The sequence below is a fragment of the Somniosus microcephalus genome, chromosome 18 (assembly GCF_052327205.1).
Source record: "Somniosus microcephalus isolate GS21.2 chromosome 18, FLI_Smic_1.0, whole genome shotgun sequence".
Taxonomy (NCBI): Eukaryota; Metazoa; Chordata; class Chondrichthyes; order Squaliformes; family Somniosidae; genus Somniosus; species Somniosus microcephalus.
The window spans coordinates 84261514-84277133 of NC_141004.1; the positions used below are offsets into that span (position 1 = coordinate 84261514).

The 15620-nt window shown below is 53.1% G+C and overlaps 1 protein-coding gene across 1 annotated transcript in view; it reads right to left on the reverse strand.

Moving 5' to 3' along the window:
• Positions 1-12730, reverse strand: part of LOC147105424 (transcription factor ETV7-like) — a 124985-nt gene extending 112255 nt beyond the window's left edge. The window contains exons 1-3 of the mRNA XM_086011729.1: positions 12703-12730; positions 12408-12565; positions 10914-11014 (exon numbers count right to left, since the gene is read on the reverse strand). Coding sequence (XP_085867855.1) covers positions 10914-11014; positions 12408-12565; positions 12703-12730 — 287 coding nt within the window. The remainder of the gene's footprint in view (positions 1-10913; positions 11015-12407; positions 12566-12702) is intronic.
• Between the last annotated feature and the right edge of the window lie 2890 nt (positions 12731-15620).

A 15620-nucleotide genomic window follows, 5' to 3' on the forward strand; every position in this document is an offset into this window, starting at 1 on the left:
GCCTCGTGGTCGCGGTAGTTGTCCGGCCTTTTTCGCCGTCGCGGTCTAGCCGTCTCACGACGCTCCCCAGCCCGCTTGTACCGCGGCTTCTGCTCCACGCTGCCCCAGTCTCAGTGCCTCTGGGCCCAACTTCTGTCCGGCTCCTTTCCCCCTCGACTGTGGTTGAGTGCACTGCCCTTATCCTCCGTTTATTTGTTTCTCTTTTTCCCTTTACTCACAGTCACCGTGGCCGACTTGCTTCTCGTGTTGATCGGCTCACTCACCACCGTGGCAGAAGGGACAATCCGTGCCTGTTGCTGATGGAAGACTTCGTGTTTGAAATCTTCCTCCTTTCTTGGTCTGCAGACTCGAGTTTTCTCTCAGCAAAACGACGAGGGCGGGTGCCTCTTTTCGACGCTCGTTTACTTCTTCAGAAGTATTGTTGCCGCAGGGTAAGATCGAACTCGTCGCCACTGTAAAGTCTGTGGGTTGTATAGCGAAGTAATACACAGACTACAAGAGTAACTTAAACAGGACTTTACTATTCGAAGGTCAGGGCGACTCTGCCCAATAAATCCTGACACAGCACTTATATACTGGTGTGGTCACCGTCGGTATTACAGTATACAGCAGCCAAGATAAAGTAGTGCCACATCTAAAATAGTTCTCTTAAAGGTGAACGGTTACATACAATAGTTCTCTTAAAGGTAGAACAGTTACATACACTACAGCGACCAGCAGCGTAACTGAGACCATGACCGTAACTGTAGACCAGGTCTGTAACTGCGACCAGCACCGTAACTGCAACCACGACCATAACTGCGACCAGCACTGTAACTGCGACCAGAACCATAACTGCGACCAGCACTGTAACTGTGAACAGCACGGTAACTGCGACCATGACCGTAACTGTAGACCAGGTCCGTAACTGCGACCAGCACCGTAACTGCAACCAAGAACATAACTGCGACCAGCACCATAACTGCGACCAGAACCATAACTGCGACCTGGACCCTAACTGCGACCAGGACCCTAACTGCGACCAGCACTGTAACTGTGACCAGCACCGAAACTGCGACCAGGACCCTAACTGCCACCAGGACCCTAAATGCGACCAGCACCGTAACTGCGACCAGCACCGTAACTGCGACCGGCACCGTAACTGCGACCAGGACCCTAACTGTGATCAGGACCGTAACTGCGACCAGCACTGTAATTGTGACCAGCACCGTAACTGCGACCAGGACCGTAACTGCGACCAGCACCATAACTGCGACTAGGACCTTAACTGCGACTTGGACCCTAACTGCGACCAGCACTGTAACTGTGACCAGCACCGTTACTGTGACCAAGACCGTAACTGCAACCAGGACCGTAACTGCGACCAGGACCCTAACTGCGACCAGCACCGTAACTGCGACCTGCACCGTAACTGCGACCAGCACCGTAACTGCGACCAGGACCCTAACTGCGACCAGGACCCTAACTGCAACCAGGAACCTAACTACGACCATGACCGTAACTGCGCCCAGCAGCGTAACTGCGACCATGAACGTAACTGTAGACCAGGTCCGTAACTGCGACCAGCTCCGTAACTCCGACCAGCACCGTAACTGCAACCAAGACCATAACTGCGACCAGCACCGTAACTGCGACCAGAACCATAACTGCGACCTGAACCCTAACTGTGACCAGGACCCTAACTGCGACCAGCACTGTAACTGTGAACAGCACCGAAACTGCGACCAGGACCCTAACTGTGCTCAGGACCGTAACTGCGACCAGCACTGTAATTGTGACCAGCACCGTAACTGCGACCAGGACTGTAACCGCGACCAGCACCATAACTGCGACCAGGACCCTAACTGCAACCAGGACCCTAACTGCAACCAGCACCATAACTGCGACCAGCACCGTAACTGCGACCAACACCGTAACTGCGACCAAGACCGTAACTGCGACCAGGACCGTAAGTGTGACCACAACCGTATCTGCGACCACGACCACGACCGTAACTGCGACCTCGACCATAACTGCGACCAGGACTGTAATTGCGACCAGCACCTTAACTGCGACCATGGCTGTAACTGCGACCAGGACCGTAACTGCGACCAGGACCGTAACTGCGACCAGGACCATAACTGCGACCTGGACCCTAACTGCGACCAGGACCCTAACTGCGACCAGCACCGTAACTGCGACCGGCACCGTAACTGCGACCAGGACCCTAACTGTGATCAGGACCGTAACTGCGACCAGCACTGTAATTGTGACCAGCACCGTAACTGCGACCAGGACCGTAACTGCGACCAGCACCATAACTGCGACTAGGACCTTAACTGCGACTTGGACCCTAACTGCGACCAGCACCGTAACTGCGACCTGCACCGTAACTGCGACCAGCACCGTAACTGCGACCAGGACCCTAACTGCGACCAGGACCCTAACTGCAACCAGGAACCTAACTACGACCATGACCGTAACTGCGCCCAGCAGCGTAACTGCGACCATGAACGTAACTGTAGACCAGGTCCGTAACTGCGACCAGCTCCGTAACTCCGACCAGCACCGTAACTGCAACCAAGACCATAACTGCGACCAGCACCGTAACTGCGACCAGAACCATAACTGCGACCTGAACCCTAACTGTGACCAGGACCCTAACTGCGACCAGCACTGTAACTGTGAACAGCACCGAAACTGCGACCAGGACCCTAACTGTGCTCAGGACCGTAACTGCGACCAGCACTGTAATTGTGACCAGCACTGTAACTGCGACCAGGACTGTAACCGCGACCAGCACCATAACTGCGACCAGGACCCTAACTGCAACCAGGACCCTAACTGCAACCAGCACCATAACTGCGACCAGCACCGTAACTGCGACCAACACCGTAACTGCGACCAAGACCGTAACTGCGACCAGGACCGTAAGTGTGACCACAACCGTATCTGCGACCACGACCACGACCGTAACTGCGACCTCGACCATAACTGCGACCAGGACTGTAATTGCGACCAGCACCTTAACTGCGACCATGGCTGTAACTGCGACCAGGACCGTAACTGCGACCAGGACCGTAACTGCGACCAGGACCATAACTGCGACCTGGACCCTAACTGCGACCAGGACCCTAACTGCGACCAGCACCGTAACTGCGACCAGCACCGTAACTGCGACCAGGACCCTAACTGTGATCAGGACCGTAACTGCGACCAGCACTGTAATTGTGACCAGCACCGTAACTGCGACCAGGACCGTAACTGCGACCAGCACCATAACTGCGACTAGGACCTTAACTGCGACTTGGACCCTAACTGCGACCAGCACTGTAACTGTGACCAGCACCGTTACTGTGACCAAGACCGTAGCTGCAACCAGGACTGTAAATGCGACCAGGACCCTAACTGCAACCAGGACCCTAACTGCGACCAGCACCGTAACTGCGACCTGCACCGTAACTGCGACCAGCACCGTAACTGCGACCAGGACCCTAACTGCGACCAGGACCCTAACTGCAACCAGGAACCTAACTACGACCATGACCGTAACTGCGCCCAGCAGCGTAACTGCGACCATGAACGTAACTGTAGACCAGGTCCGTAACTGCGACCAGCTCCGTAACTCCGACCAGCACCGTAACTGCAACCAAGACCATAACTGCGACCAGCACCGTAACTGCGACCAGAACCATAACTGCGACCTGAACCCTAACTGTGACCAGGACCCTAACTGCGACCAGCACTGTAACTGTGAACAGCACCGAAACTGCGACCAGGACCCTAACTGTGCTCAGGACCGTAACTGCGACCAGCACTGTAATTGTGACCAGCACCGTAACTGCGACCAGGACTGTAACCGCGACCAGCACCATAACTGCGACCAGGACCCTAACTGCAACCAGGACCCTAACTGCAACCAGCACCGTAACTGCGACCAGCACCGTAACTGTGACCAGCACCGTAACTGCGACCAGCACCGTAACTGCGACCAGGACCGTAAGTGTGACCACAACCGTATCTGCGACCACGACCACGACCATAACTGCGACCTCGACCATAACTGCGACCAGGACTGTAATTGCGACCAGCACCTTAACTGCGACCATGGCTGTAACTGCGACCAGGACCGTAACTGCGACCAGGACCGTAACTGCGACCAGGACCCTAACTGCGACCAGTGCCGTAACTGTGACCATGACCCTAACTGCCACCAGGACCCTAACTGCGACCAGGATCGTACCTACGACCAGCACCCTAACTGTGACCAGGACCCTAACTGTGATCAGGACCGTAACTGCGACCAGCACTGTAATTGTAACCAGCACCGTAACTGCGACCAGGACCGTAACTGTGATCAGGACCGTAACTGCGACCAACGCTGTAAGTGTGACCAGCACCGTAACTGTGACCAGCACAGTAACTGCAACCAGGACTGTAACTGCGACCATGACCCTAACTGCAACCAGGACCCTAACTGCGACCAGCACCGTAACTGCGACTGTAGTGTCCGTGTGTAGATAAAGACACTGAAGACAGGAGTTGGTTCATAGGTATTTACTAAGCAAGTCTGGGGGGGGGGTTTCTAAAGGATATACACAAAACACAGGCTTATATAGCCCAAGTGGCAATTACCGGCATTACGCACACCTGGGGCTCTTAAAGGCACATACACCATAATTGCTCTTAAAGGCACATACACCACCATTTATGGACTCAATGTTCTTAATCGCAGTTGATGCACACTCCAAGTGGCCGGAGGTAATAAAGATGTCCTCCACCACCACGGAAAAAACCATCACAGTATTAAGGACCATATTTGCCAGGAATGGGCTGCCGGAGCAGATATGTTCTGATAATGGACCGCAATTTGTGTCCGAAGAATTCAGAAAGTTCTTAAAGAACAATGGGGTAAAGCACTACACGTCCGCCCCATACCATCCCGCCACCAATGGATTGGCTGAAAGGTTTGTCCAGACCTTCAAGAAGGCCATCAAGGCCATGGGTAATGAAGACATAAAACTTCAGCACAAGGTGGATAACTTCTTATTTGCATATAGGAATGCAACGCATATGGTTACTAACCAAACTCCCGCCATGATGTTCTACAATAGAAACCTAAGGTGCCGGCTGGATTTGGTCAAGCCCAACATCCGAAGGGACGTGGAGAACCGGCAGTTTCAGGGCATGAATGAAAGGCCAACTAGGGCCTTCCAGATAGGCCAACCGGTTTTGGCCCGGGACTACCGTACCGAGAAATGGCAGCCTGGAACTATCTGCACACGATTAGGACCACTGATGTATACCGTGGACATCGGAGACAGCATAATAAGGCGCCATGCTGACCAAATCATCAAGTCATCCAAAAAGGGACAACCTACACCACCACTCTATACAGCTAACGATGAAGTAGAGATACCCATATCTACCTCCGATCCGGTGATACTGGAGCCCGATGAACCCGACACTGGCCTTCAAGCCGAATCAGCCTTGCCAGAAGAACCTACTACACCACCAGAAACTACTACACCCCCGAGGCGTTATCCGGACCAAGTCAGGAAGCCTCCTGAGAGACTAACTTATAATTAATTAATACAGCAATGTATATTATTTTGCATATAACATGTAATTAATAATTACTTAAAATATGATGTACTAGTTAGCTAAAAGGGGAGGAATTGTGGCGTATGTGCCTTTAAGAGCAATTATGGTGTATGTGCCTTTAAGAGCCCCAGGTGTGCGTAATGCCGGTAATTGCCACTTGGGCTATATAAGCCTGTGTATTGTGTATATCCTTTAGAAACCCCCCCCCAGACTTGCTTAGTAAATACCTATGAACCAACTCCTGTCTTCAGTGTCTTTATCTACACACGGACACTACAGTTGTTCTCTTCTTTGCGAGAATGCTGGCAACAGTGGTTCGCCATGTGCTGGCCATCCCTTCACTGTTAAATCGTAGACCCGTGAGAGAGTAGGGTCATTTCTTGTCTCCCTTTCAATGGCAGAATTTGTCACCGGTAGACATTCCACTATGGTAGAGTGGAATATCTCTACTGGGTCTACTGTAGGTGCCTCTTCTATCGTTGGCAACGGTAGGCGTGATAAACCGTCAGCATTCCCATGCTGTTTTCACCCTTTGTATTCAATGTTGTATTGGTGTGCCCCTAGAAAAAGGGACCACCTCTGTAGTCTTTGTGCCGTCATAATGGGGACACCTTTTTTAGGGTTGAATATGGAGATGAGGGGTTGATGGTCAGTCAGCAAGGTAAATTTTTGTCCGTGTAGGTAATGGTTGAATTTCTTCACTCCCCATACCAGGCTGAGTGCTTCCCTGTCTATCTGGGCATAGTTACGCTCAGCTGAGTTCAATGAGCGTGACGCAAAAGCTATCGGCCGTTCCGAGCCATCAGGGAATCTATGGGACAATACCGCTCCTATGCCGTAAGGGGATGCATCGCACGCCAGTCTGATTGGTAGTGATGGGTTGTAATGAGCCAAAATTTTCTCGGATGTGATTAAGTCTTTACATTTATGGAAGGCACGTTTACAGTCTTCGTTCCATTTCCAAATCACTCCTGTCTGTAGAAGATCATTAAGAGGGTGTAGAATAGTTGATAAGTTCGGTAAAAATTTATGATAGTAATTTATTAATCCCAGGAATGACCTTAATTGTGAAACATTTTCAGGTGCTGGGGCTTTTATAACTGCTTCAATTTTTTCAGGTGACTTATGCAACCCTTCCTTATTAATTATGTGGCCACAGGCCCCTCTACATCCATGGGAGTGGCCCTCATCTCCCTGGCAAAGGGTGCACATCGACTTTGCTGGTCTATTTATGGACTCAATGTTCTTAATCGCAGTTGATGCACACTCCAAGTGGCCGGAGGTAATAAAGATGTCCTCCACCACCACGGAAAAAACCATCACAGTATTAAGGACCATATTTGCCAGGAATGGGCTGCCGGAGCAGATATGTTCTGATAATGGACCGCAATTTGTGTCCGAAGAATTCAGAAAGTTCTTAAAGAACAATGGGGTAAAGCACTACACGTCCGCCCCATCCCATCGTCGTCGCCACTGTAGTGTCCGTGTGTAGATAAAGACACTGAAGACAGGAGTTGGTTCATAGGTATTTACTAAGCAAGTCTGGGGGGGGGGTTTCTAAAGGATATACACAATACACAGGCTTATATAGCCCAAGTGGCAATTACCGGCATTACGCACACCTGGGGCTCTTAAAGGCACATACACCATAATTGCTCTTAAAGGCACATACACCACGGCGACCAGCACCGTAACTGTGACCAGCACCGTAACTGCGACCAGGACCCTAACTGTGATCAGGACCATAACTGCGACCAGGACCCTAACTGTGACCAAGAACGTAACTGCGACTAGGACCCTAACTGTGACCAAGACTGTAACTGCGACCGTGACCGTAACTGCGGCCAGCAGCGTAACTGCGACCATGACCGTAACTGTAGACCAGGTCCGTAACTGTGACCAGCACCGTAACTGCGACCAGCACCGTAACTGCAACCATGACCATAACTGCGACCAGCACCATAACTGCGACCAGAACCAAAACTGCGACCAGCACCGTAACTGTGACCAGCACGGTAACTGCGACCACGACCGTAACTGGGACCACAACCTTAACTGCGACCAGGACCCTAACTGCGACCAGCACTGTAACTGTGACCAGCACCGAAACTGCGACCAGGACCCTAACTGCAACCAGGACCCTAACTGCGACCAGCACCGTAACTGCGACCAGCACCGTAACTGCAACCAGCACCGTAACTGCAACCAGCACCGTAACTGTGATCAGGACCGTAACTGCGACCAGCACTGTAATTGTGACCAGCACCGTAACTGCGACCAGGACTGTAACTGTGATCAGGACCGTAACTGCGACCAACGCTGTAACTGTGACCAGCACCGTTACTGCGACCAGGACCGTAACTGCAACCAGGACTGTAACTGCGACCAGGACCCTAACTGCGACCAGCACCGTAACTGCGACCAGCACCGTAACTACGACCAGCAACGTAACTGCGACCAGGACTCTAACTGCGACCAGGACCCTAACTGCAACCAGGAACCTAACTACAACCATGACCGTAACTGCGACCATGACCGTAACTGTAGACCAGGTCCGTAACTGCGACCAGCACCGTAACTGCGACCAGCACCGTAACTGCAACCACGAACATAACTGCGACCAGCACAGTAACTGCGACCAGAACCATAACTGCGACCTGGACCCTAACTGCGACCAGGACCCTAACTGCGACCAGCACTGTAACTGTGACCAGCACTGAAACTGCGTTCAGGACCCTAACTGCAATCAGGACCCTAACTGCGACCAGCACCGTAACTGCGACCAGGACCCTAACTGTGATCAGGACCATAACTGCGACCAGCACTGTAATTGTGACCAGCACCGTAACTGCGACCAGGACCGTAACTGCGACCAGCACCATAACTGCGACCAGGATCCTAACTGCGACCAGGACCCTAACTGCGAACAGAACTGTAACTGTGACCAGCACCGTTACTGCGACCAGGACCGTAACTGCAACCAGGACTGTAACTGCGACCAGGATCCTAACTGCGACCAGCACCATAACTGCGACCAGCACCGCAACTGCGACCAGCACCGTAACTGCGACCAGGACCCTAACTGCGATCATGACCATAACTGCAACCAGGACCCTAACTGCGACCAAGACCGTAACTGCGACCAGGACCCTAACTGTGACCAAGACCGTAACTGCGACCAGGACAGTATGTGCGACCACGACCGTTTCTGCGACCATGATCGTAACTGCGACTCCAACCACGACCGTAACTGCGACCAGGACCGTAACTGCGACCAGGACTGTAATTTCGACCAGCACCTTAACTGCGACCACGGCCGTAACTGCGACCAGGATCGTAACTGTGACCAGGACCATAACTGCGACAAGGTCCCTAACTGCGACCAGGATCGTAACTGCGACCAGCACCCTAACTGTGACCATGACTGTAACTGCGACCAGCACCGTGACTGCGACCAGGACCGTAACTGCGACCAGCACCGTAACTATGACCATGACCGTAACTGTGACCACGACCATAACTGCGACCACGACCGTAATTGCAACCAGCACCATAACTGCGACCAGGACCGTAACTGCGACCAGCACCGTAACTGTGACCAGCACAGTAACTGCGGTCATGACCGTAACTGCGACCATGACCGGAACTGCGACCATGACCGTAACTGCGACCACGACTGTAACTGCGACCAGGACCATAACTGCAACCAGGACCGTAACTGCGACCACGACCGTAACTGTGACCACCACCGTAACTGCGACCAGGACCTTAACTGCGACCAGCACCATAACTGCGACCAGGACCCTAATTGCGACCAGGACCTTAATGTGACCAGGACCATAACTGCGACCAGCACCGTAACTGCGACTAGCACCGTAAGTGTGACCAGCTCCGTAACTGTGACCATGATCATAACTGCAACCAGCACCGTAACTGCGACCAGGACCGTAACTGCGACCAGGACCGTAACTGCGACCACGACCGTAACTGCAACCAGGACCGTAACTGCAACCAGGACCGTAACTGCAACCAGGACCGTAACTGCAACCAGGACCGTAACTGCAACCAGGACCGTAACTGCGGCCAGCACCGTAACTGCGATCAGCACCGTAACTGCGACCAGCACCGTAACTGCGACCACAACCGTAACTGCGACCACAACCGTAACTGCGACCAGCACCGTAACTGCGACCAGCACCGTAACTGCGACCAGCACCATAACTGCGACCAGCACCGTAACTGCGACCAGCACCGTAACTGCGACCAGCACCGTAACTGCAACCATGACCATAACTGCGACCAGCACCATAACTGCGACCAGAACCAAAACTGCGACCAGCACCGTAACTGTGACCAGCACGGTAACTGCGACCACGACCGTAACTGTGACCACAACCTTAACTGCGACCAGGACCCTAACTGCGACCAGCACTGTAACTGTGACCAGCACCGAAACTGCGACCAGGACCCTAACTGCAACCAGGACCCTAACTGCGACCAGCACCGTAACTGCGACCAGCACCGTAACTGCAACCAGCACCGTAACTGCAACCAGCACCGTAACTGTGATCAGGACCGTAACTGCGACCAGCACTGTAATTGTGACCAGCACTGTAACTGCGACCAGGACTGTAACTGTGATCAGGACCGTAACTGCGACCAACGCTGTAACTGTGACCAGCACCGTTACTGCGACCAGGACCGTAACTGCAACCAGGACTGTAACTGCGACCAGGACCCTAACTGCGACCAGGACCCTAACTGCAACCAGGACCCTAACTGCGACCAGCACCGTAACTGCGACCAGCACCGTAACTACGACCAGCAACGTAACTGCGACCAGGACTCTAACTGCGACCAGGACCCTAACTGCAACCAGGAACCTAACTACAACCATGACCGTAACTGCGACCAGCAGCGTAACTGCGACCATGACCGTAACTGTAGACCAGGTCCGTAACTGCGACCAGCACCGTAACTGCGACCAGCACCGTAACTGCGAACAGCACCGTAAGTGCGACCAGCACCGTAACTGCCACCAGCACCGTAACTGCCACCAGCACCGTAACTGCCACCAGCACCGTAACTGCGACCAGCACCGTAACTGCCACCAGCACCGTAACTGCCACCAGCACCGTAACTGCCACCAGCACCGTAACTGCGACCAGCACCGTAACTGCGACCAGCACCGTAACTGCCACCAGCACCCTAACTGCCACCAGCACCCTAACTGCGACCAGCACCGTAAGTGCGACCAGCACCGTAACTGCGACCAGGACCATGAGCACTTTGCAAAGTTGGTGCGAGACAGGTGACACAGCCCCACTCACCTGAAGAGCAGCTTCTGGCCAGGTTCCTTCCTGATGATGTTCAGTTTGTAATAGTGCCGCAGAGCCCTTGACATCTTCTCGTAAGTCATATTCACTCGGTTCTGTATGGATGCAAATGAAAACCTTTTTCAAAAATTGTAACAGTGGCAAGATGCTCTCCCCCGAGTTCCACACTCGCCCATGTGACTGACACTGGTACCTCGGAGACACAGCCCACATCAGCCTCTCCAGGTGAAGTTGTTAATACAGTGCAGTGGCAAACTTTGGCCAGTTTTGTGTAGAGTCCTTTAGACACAGTAGAGATCGACTGAGAATGGTTAAACCCATTCCACTGGCTGATTGAGTTCTTCACATTTGACATAGGAACAGGAGGAGGCCATTCAGCCCCTCGAGCCTGTTCCGCCATTCAATGAGATCAGGGCTGATCTGAATCTTAACTCCATTTACCCACCTTGGTTCCGTAACCCTTAATACCCTCGCCCAACAAAAATCAGTCAATCTCAGCCCATGTCCACTCTCCCCTATCATGGACTCTACCCACCCATTTAATCTCCTCCCACAGCCCATGTCCACTCTCCCCTATCATGGACTCTACCCACCCATTTAATCTCCCACAGCCCATGTACACTCTCCCCTATCACGGACTCTACCCACCCATTTAATCTCCTCCCACAGCCCATGGACACGCTCCCCTTTCATGGACTCTACCCACCCATTTAATCTCCTCCCACAGCCGATGTACATTCTCCCCTATCATGGACTCTACCCACCCACTTAATCTCCCACAGCCCATGTACACTCTCCCCTATCATGGACTCTATCCACCCATTTAATCTCCTCCCACAGCCTATGTACACTCTCCCCTATCATGGACTCTACCCACCCATTTAATCTCCCACAGCCCGTGTACACTCTCCCCTATCATGGACTCTACCCACCCATTTAATCTCCCACAGCCCATGTACACGCTCCCCTATCACGGACTCTACCCACCCATTTAATCTCCTCCCACAGCCCATGTACACTCTCCCCTATCATGGACTCTACCCACCCATTGAATCTCCTGTGGCCCAAGGACACTCTCCCCTACCCTAAAATCGAGGTCAATTGAACATTTTTAAATTGAGGTTGATAGATTTTTGTAAGACAAGGGTATTAAGGATTACGAAACCAAGGAGGGTAAATGGAGTTAAGGTACAGATCAGCGATGATCTGCTTGAGCAGGCTCGAAGGGCTGAATGGCCTCCTCCTATGCTCCTTGAAAGCTGTAAATGAAATATTGGCTCTAGTTATAGGGGACACCTTTAACAAACAATATGGCTCATGGGGGCACGCATTTGCTGAAATAGAAGGTGATAGAAGGTGCAGCAGGTGAGGTTTGTCAATGAAGAATTGTAATTTTAAATTAAAATCAGGTTGGATATCCCTTTGATAAGGAGAGCATGATCCTTGCAGAGATGGGATTCTTCGCCCCAAAAACTTAAATCTGCTCACCTTGTGATTCCCCCAGAGACTCGCCAGTCCATTGGGATCCACCACACGAAAGATCTTGGATTCCTTATCTTCCCACCTGATGTACGGCTCGTATCGCCTGTCGGCGAGTAGCTGATAGACATAATCCCAGAGCAGCCTGCAGTCTGCACAAGAACATTCTCATTAGGAATTACCAGCAGCTCAGACAACCCCTCCTCCAGTCTCCCTCCTCCCTCCCTGTGTTGCAATCAAACTCATCGCTCCAGTTATCACTCGAGCTCATTCTGATCCAGGACTGAAAACAGGAATTCCTTACCTTCTTTAACCTTCCAAAACCCAAGCATCAGTTCATCACTTCCTGATATATCGCCTCTCTTTTATTCATCATTATTGGCCATTTCCCGCACTGTGGCTCTCACACCTGCACTTGTGGTTCTCCATTTAAAAAAGGTCCGAGTAGAAGCAGGCAGAGATCACACCGCATCTCACACATCTGTACGCACTGTCACACGGGCCGATGGTGTGAGCTCACATCTGTACGCACTGTCACACGGGCCGATGGTGCGAGTTCACATCTGTACGCACTGTCACACGGGCCGATGGTGCGAGTTCACATCTGTACGCACTGTCACACGGGCAGATGGTGCGAGCTCACATCTGTACGCACTGTCACACGGGCCGATGGTGCGAGTTCACATCTGTACGCACTGTCACACGGGCCGATGGTGCGAGTTCACATCTGTACGCACTGTCACACGGGCAGATGGTGCGAGTTCACATCTGTACGCACTGTCACACGGGCAGATGGTGCGAGTTCACATCTGTACGCACTGTCACACGGGCAGATGGTGCGAGTTCACATCTGTACGCACTGTCACACGGGCAGATGGTGCGAGCTCACATCTGTACGCACTGTCACACGGGCAGATGGTGCGAGCTCACATCTGTACGCACTGTCACTCGGACAGATGGTGTGAGCTCACATCTGTACGCACTGTCACACGGGCAGATGGTGCGAGTTCACATCTGTACGCACTGACACACGGGCAGATGGTGTGAGCTCACATCTGTACGCACTGACACACGGGCAGATGGTGCGAGCTCACATCTGTACGCACTGACACACGGGCAGATGGTGCGAGTTCACATCTGTACGCACTGACACACGGGCAGATGGTGCGAGCTCACATCTGTACGCACTGTCACACGGGCAGATGGTGCGAGTTCACATCTGTACGCACTGACACTCGGACAGATGGTGCGAGCTCACATCTGTACGCACTGTCACACGGGCAGATGGTGCGAGTTCACATCTGTACGCACTGACACACGGGCAGATGGTGCGAGCTCACATCTGTACGCACTGACACACGGGCAGATGGTGCGAGTTCACATCTGTACGCACTGTCACACGGGCAGATGGTGCGAGTTCACATCTGTACGCACTGTCACACGGGCCGATGGTGCGAGTTCACATCTGTACGCACTGTCACACGGGCAGATGGTGTGAGTTCACATCTGTACGCACTGTCACATGGGCAGATGGTGTGAGCTCACATCTGTACGCACTGTCACACGGGCAGATGGTGCGAGTTCACATCTGTACGCACTGACACACGGGCAGATGGTGCGAGCTCACATCTGTACGCACTGTCACACGGGCAGATGGTGTGAGCTCACATCTGTACGCACTGTCACATGGGCAGATGGTGTGAGCTCACATCTGTACGCACTGTCACACGGGCAGATGGTGCGAGTTCACATCTGTACGCACTGACACTTGGACAGATGGTGCGAGCTCACATCTGTACGCACTGTCACACGGGCAGATGGTGCGAGTTCACATCTGTACGCACTGACACACGGGCAGATGGTGCGAGTTCACATCTGTACGCACTGTCACACGGGCCGATGGTGCGAGTTCACATCTGTACACTGTCGCACGGGCAGATGGTGCGAGTTCACATCTGTACGCACTGACACACGGGCCGATGGTGCGAGTTCACATCTGTACGCACTGTCACACGGGCCGATGGTGCGAGTTCACATCTGTACGCACTGACACACGGGCAGATGGTGCGAGTTCACATCTGTACGCACTGTCACACGGGCCGATGGTGCGAGTTCACATCTGTATGCACTGTCACACGGGCCGATGGTGCGAGTTCACATCTGTACGCACTGTCACACGGGCAGATGGTGCGAGTTCACATCTGTACGCACTGTCACACGGGCCGATGGTGTGAGCTCACATCTGTATGCACTGACACACGGGCAGATGGTGTGAGCTCACATCTGTACGCACTGACACACGGGCAGATGGTGCGAGCTCACATCTGTACGCACTGTCACACGGGCAGATGGTGTGAGCTCACATCTGTACGCACTGACACACGGGCAGATGGTGCGAGCTCACATCTGTACGCACTGACACACGGGCAGATGGTGTGAGCTCACATCTGTACGCACTGACACACGGGCAGATGGTGCGAGCTCACATCTGTACGCACTGTCACACGGGCAGATGGTGTGAGCTCACATCTGTACGCACTGTCACACGGGCCGATGGTGTGAGCTCACATCTGTACGCACTGACACTCGGACAGATGGTGCGAGTTCACATCTGTACGCACTGTCAGACGGGCAGATGGTGTGAGCTCACATCTGTACGCACTGTCACACGGGCCGATGGTGCGAGTTCACATCTGTACGCACTGTCACACGGGCAGATGGTGTGAGCTCACATCTGTACGCACTGTCACACGGGCCGATGGTGCGAGTTCACATCTGTACGCACTGTCACACGGGCCGATGGTGCGAGCTCACATCTGTACGCACTGTCACACGGGCCGATGGTGCGAGTTCACATCTGTACGCACTGTCACACGGGCCGATGGTGCGAGCTCACATCTGTACGCACTGTCACACGGGCCGATGGTGCGAGTTCACATCTGTACGCACTGTCACACGGGCAGATGGTGCGAGTTCACATCTGTACGCACTGACACTCGGACAGATGGTGCGAGTTCACATCTGTACGCACTGACACACGGGCAGATGGTGCGAGCTCACATCTGTACGCACTGTCACACGGGCCGATGGTGCGAGTTCACATCTGTACGCACTGTCACACGGGCAGATGGTGCGAGTTCACATCTGTACGCACTGACACACGGGCAGATGGTGCGAGTTCACATCTGTACGCACTGTCACACGGGCAGATGGTGCGAGTTC